At 37.0% G+C, this 13,138-nt stretch overlaps 1 protein-coding gene across 1 annotated transcript in view; it reads right to left on the minus strand.

Annotated features, from left to right (window-relative positions):
* The window catches only part of RGS22 (regulator of G protein signaling 22), a 149,776-nt gene that overhangs the window by 102,391 nt on the left and 34,247 nt on the right, over positions 1-13,138 (minus strand). The window contains 3 exon segments of the mRNA XM_060115727.1: positions 1,704-1,878; positions 9,939-10,100; positions 11,474-12,074. Of these exon segments, the coding sequence (XP_059971710.1) occupies positions 1,704-1,878; positions 9,939-10,100; positions 11,474-12,074 (938 nt within the window).

The following is a 13,138-nucleotide window of genomic DNA, read 5'->3' on the forward strand; positions in this document are numbered from 1 at the left end:
GCCCCATCCCAGACCTACTGAATATTGATCTTTAGGTGCAGCCCTGAAGTCTCTATTCGGACTCAGGTGACTCACGCATGCTGAAGCTTGAGAACCACCAGCCTGTAGCAATGCTTTGCCTACGCATCACCTAGGAATCTTATTAAAATGTCAGTTCTAAAATGTGATTCTAATGTTCAGGCAGGATGAGAACTTCAATTCTAAGCCAAACTCCTGATTTTACAGTGACTCTCACCCAGTCTATATCAATTAAATCTGACTCTCTGAAGGTGGGACCCAGGCACCAGTATGTTTAAAAGCTCTCTATGTGATTCTAGTATGTATACAGGATTAAGAAACCACTAATAGAAAAATTGTAAGGTATTTCCAGCTCTAAAGCACTACTTGTAGAAGCAGAATTTTAAAAACTGTAATTATACATCTTCCTGACTTTTCAAAATAAGATATCCTGATCATAAAGTAATCTGTTTTTTGAAGGGTTTGTGTGTGGCTATGGCTAAAAACACTTAACATTCTGTGACACCTTTAAAGCTAGAAAGATTAATAAGGCTCCTCACCTCTGAAATGCAGGTGTTAGCTACATTTATTATATCTCTATGCCAAAGCATATAGGATTATTTACTTCTTCTCTGTAAAGCTGGTTAACTTTTCTTCTCTTTGTGGACTTTTTCCCCCTATTTTTTGTACTATCTTATTCTTCCCCATTGTGAAAAAATGCTCACTATTTCTAATTTTGCTGTTGCTACTTTTTACTCATTTGTTCAGTTTATATTTATTAAGCGCCAGGCACTGTTCTAGGCACTGAGGAAAAGCAGTTAACAAAGAAAAATCCCTTATATTCTAGTAGGAGCTGAAAGACAATAAACATAAATCATATGGTCTTAAGTACAATAAAGCAAAATAAAGCAGAGCAGAGGGCTCCGATAGTGAGGGAGGGCATCTGTGCTGTCCTACACAAGTGTGCTCACATGGAAGAGGCAAGGACAGCCGCTCTGATTAAGGGATATCTGAGCAGACACCAAAGTGAGTGAGGGGCGACATACCCAGAGGAAGGGTGCTGCAAGTGAAGGGAAGAGCAAGTGCAGCCCTCCCAGGTTTTTGCTCGGTGTGTTCCAAGAACAGCAAAGAGGCCAGTGTGGAGTGGTGTAAGCTAGAGAAGAATGCCAGGAAATAAGGTCAGAAAGTTAGCAGGGATGTGAACAGCTGTGTAAAGACTTTGGCTTGTATTCTGAGTGAGAGAGGAGGCCACTAGAGAGTTTTGAGCAAGCGAGTACATGATCATGCTTTTTTTTTTTTTTTTTTTTTTTTTTTTTGGCGGTACGCGGGCCTCTCACTGCCGCGGCCTCTCCCTTCGCGGAGCACAGGCTCCGGACGCACAGGCTCAGCGGCCACGGCTCACGGGCCCAGCCGCTCCGCGGCACGTGGGATCCTCCCGGCACGAACCCGCGTCCCCTGCATCGGCAGGCGGACTCTCAACCACTGCGCCACCAGGGAAGCCCGATCATGCATTTTTAAAAGATCACATTGGCTGATTGGTGAACAAACCATAGGTTTTCTTATGTCCTAATTGTTGCAGCATGTACATTAACAACAACCAACAACAACAAAAGGTTTATGATGAAACTTAAGTACTAGTGTATAAAACCCAAGCATGGATATTTTATTACAAACTTAAGAGATCAAAGTATCATTGTACATCCTACCTGCATCTCAGGTATCTGTGGAATGCAAGATTTAGGTCTTAATGGCAAGAGGGTTGCCATTTGTGGAAAAGGGTCAACATCCTTCCTTGGTTTCTCTTGACGAAGGTGCCAGAATTTCAGTTCAGCACTAGCATGTTCTGTTGAGGATGAATGAGTAACACAGAATCTTGGTGCCCTAGTTGGAGGAAAAACAAATTTAAGATTAAACTAGACAATAAGCCTCAAAAATCAAAACGCTACCAAATGTATAATATCTGTGCTCACAATTATCAGTCTTGCCACATCCCTTTTCTAATAATTTCTTCTTTTTCTGCTGCCTAGCCCCTCCCTCCAATGTTATTCTATGATATATCAACTGCCTGAAATCACATTCACTTATACAATATAAAGAGGCAATATACACGAAGAAAAAATAATTAATAAAATTACATTCAAATTATTATCTGCTTGATAAGAAAAAGAAACCTATATATCTATTCGATGAAGGAATTTTTAAAAATAATTTACAGTTTCTAGTAAAACAAAAATAGAATGCACCTGTGATCTGTTTTAAAGCAGTTTACAATTTATCTATAATACCAAATAAAAACTAGTGGATTAAATTAACACCTAAAAATATATAAACATTTTTATAATGCTTAAGTATACTACTAAAGTAGATTATGAATCATATGATCTATTTTCAAGCCTTAAATTTAAAGGTAAGAATTAATTTTATAACAATTTAGATAATAAATGAAAGACCTACACTACTGCCAGAAATTTAGGAAAAAGAATGTCTGGCACAATATCAAGGCCCCACTTAATTGGATGGATATTCCCATACTCAGTTTGTGGGCTAACTCTATATTGCCTATGGGGTTGACTCCAGCTGTCAGGGCCTGTTGTTAATTACTTCCTGGACTAGGTTTTCCCCCTGGTGCCACAGCCCAAAGACTAATTTCACTTCATATTTCAGGTCCTGGTAGAAAATTGTCTCCCTTTAAAAACAGGAAGATATGGTAGATACTTTCCTGATGTAAACACAGGTTAGGAGTGGAAGAGAACCCAAAGTCCATAATTAGTTTAGGATCAGAAAGCACCCTGTAAAGATTTGTGTGGTCATTTTACACCATATTTCAAAACCTTTACTTGCAGACTTGGAAATATCTAAAATTACCTCTTACTTTCATGCCAATTAGTAAGTGGGCATATTTACAAGACCCTGATCAAATAAATCATACATGTGCTCGACAGGAAATCTGGGTATATCAATTTTCTAATTCCCATCATTACAGTATATTCACATGGCCCCATTTTAATCTTGCATTCTTATTTAATTCATTGCATTAATTTTTTATTAGCCACTACATGAATTCATCAAATATTGTGGACTACATTTCAGAGTCGATCCTAAACAGGTATTGTATTCTTTTTCACACTTCCATCATACAGGTTCTCATGTACATTGATTGTACACCTCTTAATCTGAAGCTCTAGAGAGCAGGAGAAGGTATTTGCCACGTAAATCACCAAAGGAACTGCATCCAATATATGTGTGTGTAAACATGTATATATATACATATACATACATGTGTGTACGCGAATGTGTGTATATCTATCTATATCTATTTATCTATCCATCTATCTATGTATCTCGCAATAGAAAAATGGGCAAGGAAGATAAACAGGCAATTCATGAAGGTTGAAATCCAAATGACCACTCGATATTGAAAAGGTTATCAACCTCACCAATAATCAGGGAAATTCAAGTGAAAAAGCACAAAACACCAATGACATACCAAATACATAGGCAAAAATTTAAGAATCTGACAATATTAAGTGTTACCATGGATTTGTAGCAATGGATACTCTCATATTCTGGTTTGTGGGAATGCAAATTGGTACAGCTACTTTGGAAAAATGGATGTGTACAGCATTGTTTGCAATTGTGAAAAGAGAAAATGACACAAATTTTTTAAAACAATAAATAAATTATGGTATATTCATGCACTTGAATACCATATACAACAGTGAAAATTAATAAAACTCTTAAATACACTTACAGTCAAATCTTACAAATATATTGTTGATAGAAGATGCAAAGAAGGTATACAACATGATTCCATTTTTATAAAGTTGTAGAACAGGCAGATAAAAATACATGCTTAGGGATTTATTTGCATACATGGTTGGTAAAACTACAAAGAAAAGCAAGGCAATAATCACAGAAGTCAAGATACTGGTTACCCCCAAGTGGGAGTAAGGATGGTGTGATCAGGAAGGCAACTTCAGGGGTCTCGGTAATGCTTTATTTCCCAAGCAACATGATGGTGACATGAATGTTTGTTTGTGTTTAGGTTTGAATTTTAAAGAATATACAGGATTTAGCTAGATCAAGAAAAAAGGTTAAGAAAGAATTCTGGGAAAATGGCAAAGTCAGCAATACTGTTTTTCTACCTCTCAGAATCCCTTCATGAAAACAGACAGCACAGCTAGATGGCAAAACCAAAAACTCACGGATGACATTTAGAACAAAATGTTAATGTGACACAGTATCCCCACAAGCCCCAATATACAAGCGGGTGGGTACAAAAGATCAGCCATAAGGCCTGCAAGACATTGGTGTGTAGGTAAGAAGAAGAAGGAAGTGCCTGATGGACCTGAGAATGGCAGAGCACCAGAAGAGCCAGAAAAGCACAGCAGGACTGTCTGAGATTAGCAATTGAACCTGGAAGGGCTTTTGCCCTCTCCAACACTGAGTGAGTACACACAAATTCAATCACATTTCTACTTACCAACAAAGAACAACTGGAAAGCCCAGATAACAAAATGTATGAACTACGGTACATGTAACAATTGGGATACATTATGCTTCAGTGGCATTATGCTGACCAACAGAAGTTAATACTGTATAACTATATGACATTCTAAAAAGACAAAACTATAATGACAAAGAACAGATCAGTGGCTGCCAGGGGTTGGGAGTGGAGGAAGAGTCTAATGACAAAAGGGTGGTGTGAGAGTTTCTTAAGATAATAGAATTGTTTGTACACCGATTGTCATGGTGGTTATGTGAATCTATACAGTTTGCTTTCACTGTATGTTAATGAAAAACATAGAAAAGAAGGAAAGAGGAAAAACAGGCTTTTCAATAAATGAGGATGAGCAACTGGATATCCATAAGCAAGAAAAAAAACAAACCAAAACTGAACCTTGCCCTAAACCTCACACCATATGTAAAAAATAATTCAAAATGGGCCACAGACTTAAATGTAAAATATAAAATTATAAGGTTTTTAGGAAAAACATAGGAGAAAATCTTCAGAATATAGCACTAGGCAAAGAGTTCTCAGATTTGACACCACAGGCATAATCCATAAAAGGAAGACCTCATCAGAATTCAAAAATTTTGCTCTATAAGAGACTCACTTTTTTTGGTTTTTCAGATACGGTTATATTTATTCTTAATAGTAGGTGTATTTGACATAGGGAAGTTTGCATTAGTTGAATAAACTTGGCTCAAGAGGATAACTGCCTCTACTCTAATGAAACATTTGTAGTAAAAATTATGTGGAACCCTTCATTTAGAGAGTCCTCCAATATATTCCCCTCCCCCTCCCAGGGAAAATCCCACACATGTTTAATTTCAGATTTTCTCTTGCAAGTTGTTTTCTTTCTTGTCTGCATGGTCTTCTGTTGTTTGATTTGTCCTGTTTTATTTTCAGTGAATTAGTTTTCATAATTAGTAAGGTAACATGAGTTTGTGAAAGCTGCATTTTCCATTTGCACCTCTAATTCCAGTTCATCACCACAGGATTCACTCTGTTCCCTTCTATATTTGTAACTCTCTTCCACATTGATGAGAATTCTGGTTCCCATTATCCACAATATTTTTACTTGTTTGCTTAATCTAGATGACTGGCTTACTATAAAAGGATATAACTCAGAAATAGCCAGATGGAAGAGAAGCATAAGGCAAGGGATGTGGGTGCACCTCTACATGTTCATCCATCCAGAAGGTATGAAAGACCATTTTAAGAAGACTTCAGAAAGCTTGTCTTTAAGAAGACAAGCTAAAAGCTGGAAGAAAATATTTTCAAACTATATATCTGACTAATGGCTAGTATCTAGAATATAAAAATAACTCTAAAACTCAATAATAAGAAAGAACACAATCAGAAAATGTACAAAACACACAGATATGTCACTGAAGTGTATATGCAAATGAAAAATAAGCATATAAAAGACATTCAGCATCATTAACAACTGGAGAGTTTCAAAGTAAAACTACAATGAGATATCACTACACACTTATAAAAATAAGTAAATAAGTATTTACTGGCTAAAACAGAAAACTGTGACAACATCAAACAATTGCAAGGATGCAGAAAAACTGGATCATTCATACACTGCTGGTGGGAATGTAAAAGGGTACATCAACCCTGGAAAATAGTTTGGCAGTTTCTATTGAAACTAAAAACAGACTATATGACCCACTAATCTCACTCTAGGACATTTATCCCAGAGAAAGGAAGACTTACGTTCATGCAGAAACCTGTACATCAATGTTCATAGCAGCTTTATTAGTAATATCAAAAGACTGGAAACAACCCTAGTGTCCTTCATGACTGAATGAATGTATAACATCCATACAACAGAATACTACTCAGCAATGAAAAAGAACAAAACAACTTGGATCGATATCAAAGGAATTATGCTAAACGAAAAAACCAATCCCCAAAGATTACATATTGTATTATTTCATTTATATAATAGATTAGTAGTTTCCAGGAATTATGAGAAAGGGGGAAGGAAAGAGGTAGGTATGGTTATGAGAGCAGTACAAAGGGAAGCATGTGGTAATGTAACTGCTCTGTATCTTGACTGTAACAGCAAATGCATGTGATAAAACTATATAGAACTAACTGTACACAGAGAAATAAATGCTTGTAAAGCTGGCAAAATATGAAAAAAGATTAGAGAGTAATATCAATGTCATTTTCCTCATTGCAATATTGCACTGCAGTTATGCAAGATGTTACCATTGAAAGAAACTGGGTGAAAGGTATACAGAATCTCTGTATTATTTCTTACAGCTGCATATGAATCTACAATTATCTCAAAACAAAAAGTTAAATTTAAAAAAGGAAAGCTTCTACTGTATTAGTAATGATTTTTTAAGTTGGGTGGTGTGTATACAGGTGCCTATTATAGTATAACTTATACCTTTCTGCATTTCTTAAATATTTAAGAATAGAAGTTTATAGAGAAAGAGAAAAACAACATTCTCTCTATATATGGAAAAATAAAAAGTTTACAAGTAATCTGGAATATCTAGATGGGAGATAATGCCAGAGACATAGGCAGGGACAAATCATGATAATCTCAGTGTATATGCCCAGTAGTGGGATTGCTGGGTCGTATGGTAGCTCTATTTTTACTGTTTTAAGGAACCTCATACTGTTCTCCATAGTGGCTGTATCAATTTACATTCCCACCAACAGTGCAAGAGGGTTCCCTTTTCTCCATACCCTCTCCAGCATTTATTGTTTGTACATTTTTTGATGATGGCCATTCTGACCGGTGTGAGATGATATTTCATTGTAGTTTTGCTTTGCATTTCTCTAATGATTAATGATTTTGAGCATTCTTTCATGTGTTTGTTGGCAATCAGTATATCTTCTTTGGAGAAATGTCTATTTAGGTCTTCTGCCCATTTCTGGATTGGATTGTTTGTTTTTTTGATATTGAGCTGCATGAGCTGCTTATAAATTTTGGAGACCAATTCTTTGTCAGTTGCTTCATTTGCAAATATTTTCTCCCATTCTGAGGGTTGCCTTTTCATCTTGTTTATGGTTTCCTTTGCTGTGCAAAAGCTTTGAAGTTTCATTAGGTCCCATTTGTTTATTTTTGTTTTTATTTCCATTTCTCTAGGAGGTGGGTCAAAAAGGATCTTGCTGTGATTTATGTCATAGAGGGTTCTGCCTATGTTTTCCTCTAAGAGTTTTATAGTGTCTGGCCTTACATTTAGGTCTTCAATCCATTTTGAGTTTATTTTTGTGTATGGTGTTAGGGAGTGTTCTAATTTCATTCTTTTACATGTACCTGTCCAGTTTTCCCAGCACCACTTACTGAAGAGGCTGTCTTTTCTCCATTGTATATTCTTGCCTCCTTTTTCAAAAATAAGGTGACCAGATGTGTGTGGGTTTATCTCTGGGCTTTCTATCCTGTTCCATTGATCTATATTTCTGTTTTTGTGCCAGTACCACACTGTCTTGGTCACTGTAGCTTTGTAGTATAGTCTGAAGTCAGGGAGCCTGATTCCTCCAGCTCCGTTTTTCTTTCTCAAGATTGCTACAGCTATTTGGGGTCTTTTGTGTTTCCATACAAATTGTTAAATTTTTTGTTCCAGTTCTGTGAAAAATGCCATTGGTAGTTTGACAGGGATTGCACTGAATCTGTAGATTGCTTTGGGTAGTAGAGTCATTTTCACAATGTTGATTTTTCCAATCCAAGAACATGGTATATCTCTCCATCTATTTGTATCATCTTTATTTCTTTCATCAGTGTCTTATAATTTCTGCATACAGGTCTTTTGTCTCCTTAGGTAGGTTTATTCCTTCAAAGAGAGTCATGTATCACAATGTTCACTGCAGCTCTATTTACAATAGCCAGGACTTGGAAGCAACCTAAGTGTCCATCGACAGATGAATGGATAAAGAAGATGTGCCACATATATACAATGGAATATTACTCAGCCATAAAAAGAAATGAAATTGAGTTATTTGTAGTGAGGTGGATGGACCCAGAGTCTGTCATACAGAGTGAAGTAAGTCAGAAAGAGAAAAACAAATACCATACGCTAACACATATATATGGAATCTAAAAAAAAAAAAAAGGGTCATGAAGAACCTAAGGGCAAGATAGGAATAAAGATGCAGATCTACTAGAGAATGGACTTGAGGACACGAGGAGGGGAAAGGGTAAGCTGGGACAAAGTGAGAGAGTGGCATGGACATATATACACTACCAAATGTGAAACTGATAGCTAGTGGGAAGCAGCCGCATAGCACAGAGAGATCAGCTTGGGGCTTTGTGACCACCTGGAGGGGTGGGATAGGGAGGGTGGGAGGGAGGGAGATGCAAGGGGGAAAAGATATGGGGATATAAGTATATGTGTAACTGATTCACTATGTTATAAAGCAGAAACTAACATACCATTGTAAAGCAATTATACTCCAATAAAGATGCTAAAAAAAAAGGGGATGTGATTGAGCTAATTAAATAAACACATATCATTGAAAAAAATCATGATAATCTTTTTGTTGTTGTTGTTTTTGTTTTTTTGAGGTACGCCAGCCTCTCACTGTTGTGGCCTCTCCCGTTGCAGAGCACAGGCTCCGGACGCGCAGGCTCAGCGGCCATGGCTCACGGGCCTAGCCACTCCGCGGCATGTGGGATCCTCCCAGACCGGGGCATGAACCCATGTCCCCTGAATAGGCAGGTGGATTCTCATCCACTGCGCCACCAGGGAAGCCCATGATAATCTTACTTGTTAACTTAAGGAATTTGAACCTTACACGGAAAGCTTTGGGGTAACTAGTTAAAGACTTAAAGCAGAGAAGTAACATGATCAGATCCATCACAGCCACACTGGACAGCTCACTGATCCTCAGAAGGCACACATTTTCTCCATTAGGTCCATTCTCTTTCTCTTCTTTAGAGTCCCTTGAGTCCCACTATCTATCAATACCTCTTCTCTGTATCTTGTACATTCACCACACTTTCTTTTATTACACTCATTTTATATGTATGTTCCTCCCACTAGACTAGGATCACTAGACTTGACTTGTGTTTTACCCTTGTATCCTTAGCACAACACTTGGCCCATAGAAAGTGCTCATGGAATGTTTATTGAGACAAATCTAACTCAAGCTACATGTACACACACGCACACACACACACACACACACATCAATCTGATGAGGTCCTGAGCGTAAGAAGGTCAGGGGTAGAAAGATATGCTCACAAAGTTCAAACAGAGCTTAAGTACTGTCTAGTCTTATTATGCATTTAAAGTCCCTCAAATACCAAAATTATCTAAAGGATAGGTACTTTAGGGAAGGCCAAAGATATAATCTTGTCATTTAAAATTTCCATAAATGTTACAGCCTTAAGACAAAAAAGTATAACTTGTAACTAGCTTAAGAAAAGTGAAAGCAAATAACTTTGATTCATATTATTTTTTCTTACCAATAAAGAAGTAAGGGTTTTACAACCTCAGTCTGAATATTTTTTAAGTGTTCTTCATTCCACTGAGATCCATCTAGCAGTTTAAATTTTGATAAGATTTCTGCAGAAAGGTAGCAGTCTCCACTGCTCACTAGATAGCATTTTTTCATCTTCTCAATATGTCTGAAATAAAACACATACACAAACATACACACACCTTGACACGATATTCAACTAGCCAAATATTTTCACTTCCAATATGTTTCAGGCAAGTAATGAACTATCTTAAAACCAAAAGTGAGTTACAGGGAGATAAAAATATTTCTCACAGATATGGGAATGGGAAGGGTATTTTTGGTAGGCTGAACAACGGCCGTACAAAGATGTCCATATCCTAATCTCCAGAACCTAAGAATGTTACCTTACATGACAGAAGGGACTCTGCAGATGTGATTAGGGTTTTGAGGAGATCATCCTGGCTTATCTAGTTGGTGCTAATGTAATCTTAACAGTCCTTCTAAGATGGAGGCAGGAGGGTAATAGTCATAGAGAAAAGAAGTGAGGATAGAAGCAGCAGTCAGAGAGGAGAAAAGATGTCCTGCTGCCGGCTTTGGAGATGGAGGAAGGGGGCATAAGCCCGGGAAAGTAGGTGGCCTCAGAAGCTGGAAAAGGCAAGGAAATGGATTTTCCCCTAGAGTGTTCAGAAGGAATGCAGCCCTGCATACTCATTTTAGATTTCTAACCTTTTAACTGTAAGAGAATTAATTCATGTTGATTTAAGCCACTTAGTTTGTGGTAATTTATTACAGCAACAATAGGAACTAATGCAGTATTAATTCTGAAGAATCTATGTAGGTTGCTTGCATATCCCTTCCCTAACATGTCTTGGCAAGTGGTAGTGGCCTTCTACCCTGGGATCAATCAGGTCATGCTTCGTAATCGACCATTTGGTAATCCCTGCTCTTATAACTGTGTACAACAATGACGTTAGGATCATTATGACCTGAATGCCACTGATATAACTGGAATAATCCAGTCACTGGTACTTACTCAGTCAAACCTTTAATGGGAACTGCAGTCTACTATAGTTGATCTGCTTCAGAGTTCAGAGCAGATCAGGCAAACACAAGATAAGGACTTTCCTAAAACAGGGTCCTCTTAAGGTTCTTAAGACTTATAGTGACCTAAAACATATGGAGCAGCCAAAGACCTGTGCCCCATCAGACTTTTAAGAGGCTCTCTAGAGGATATCCAGCATCATATCTAGCAGCTATCACATTCAGATATGAATGTCTAAGTGGCATCTGACTAAAGACCATAGAATTTGTTAACTGAGCAGGCTGTTCGGAACAGCCAGCCCCTTACACTGGCATAAGGTATCTTTTATGTAAATCAATATTATTATAATAAAATAAATATTATTATTATTCATTCCTCTAAAAGTATAAATTACATTTAAATATTTATTTCAGGCTTTCTGCCGGTGCTTAGATGACCCAAACTAATATTCTATAATTTGGTTTTAAAACTATTGAAAAATAAAAAAGTAGAAATACCTTTGATGTCTTCCAGGATCCTTAAGAACTTTTAACCTCTCAATATCCATCCACAGCCACCAATATCTCTCCCCTAATGTACCTTTTATAAATTTCTTAAATCTTTCGAACTCCCTTCTATTGCCAATGTCATAAGTTTTGTGAGAAATACACCAATTAGCCCTGCTTTCTAGTCCAACACTCTCAGTTTTTGAAACTGCTTGTGCTAACATGTCTTCTGACTTTTCCTTTAGTGTTTCACTCAGCAAAACATTCTTGCCAGAGGTAGTCCCCAAACACTCATCAAATACCACTTCTGTTACATTTCTGAAATTTATATAATCTGGGCTTTCTCTAAGTGGTGCTCCGAGAATTTGATGAATTGCCACTCTCAAAATAAAGTTTATATAAGATCTTAAAAATTCTTCACATGTTGAGAAATGCAATGTCAGGCTTTCATCAACATCCTGTTGCTTTTCAAGGTATGTCCTCAGAAGAGCTTGAGAAGGAGTGTCTTGCAGAGATACAGACCCATCTTCTTCAAATTCGGAAATTAACCTAGTGGTTGTAGATGGGCTCTTTTTCGTCCTGGGGTGAACTCCATCATCAAAGATAAAACCCTCTGTATTAAATCATAAAAGGCTATTAGATCAGATATAAATGTAAAAGTTTTCTTTTAATTATTAACTAGATGTTATAGAGCTAGGATGGCAAATGGGTTTATCATCGGTAGTGACTGCAGGTACCAGTATCATGAGGAGTCTAAGGCTACATCTGGGATCAGTAGAGGAAAAAACTGCCAACAGGGATTAGCCATGTCTTCCCTGGACATGAAAGGGGATATTGGTGGCAGATGAATTAAATATTTGATATCCTTAATAAAGAGTATCTTCAAAAAGACATTATACACTTTTAAAATATAATATTCCAGGCTGAAAATGTCAACATACAAAGGCCAAATCTATTAAAGAATTAGAATGTGTACATCAAACAACTGTATGTACCTTAATATTTCATGTTGTATGGTAAAATAAAATTAGCTGCCATAGGTGATGAGATGATAGATGAACAGACCAGAACTGGAGTCATACTAACAAGTAAAAAAATTCACTATTTTATCAGAAAGATTCAATTACTACTATACTTACAACCTATCATTAAAATTACAAAATTGCATAAGGCCCTTGTGAAGACTTACAAATACAAATGGATTGCTTTTACACTTTTTCTAAAGATATAGTCTAGCCCCTATTCTTCTGTCTTTCAGAAATCAGTGAAACATCTGACATCAGTGCTTTATTTCACATGGCAAATCTACCCCTTGCGAAGCCGTGGATCAGGAAAACCCCGATCCATGTGTCCCACTCTCAGTTTTCTCAGTAATAGATTTCAAGTCTCAATGAACTGGAAATGTTTCATTACAATTTTAATTGAAAATAAATATACTAAACTTCCCCAAAATTGAGATTAGACTTTTATAAACCTGTGAAAGGATACTGGGTATACACTCAACCCCACAGACTTGGAGGTAAAGTGCAAGCCTGGCACTTCTGCTCACTGCCTTCCTGCTATCCTTTCTCTTCCTGCTTACTAACGTCACTCTCCAATTTTCTATTTTACTATTTGGGGAAAATAGTAAGAAATCTATAAATTCAGCAATTTCCAATTAGGAAGATGATTTTCCCC

The sequence above is a fragment of the Mesoplodon densirostris genome, chromosome 13 (genome assembly GCF_025265405.1).
Source record: "Mesoplodon densirostris isolate mMesDen1 chromosome 13, mMesDen1 primary haplotype, whole genome shotgun sequence".
Lineage (NCBI taxonomy): Eukaryota > Metazoa > Chordata > Mammalia > Artiodactyla > Ziphiidae > Mesoplodon > Mesoplodon densirostris.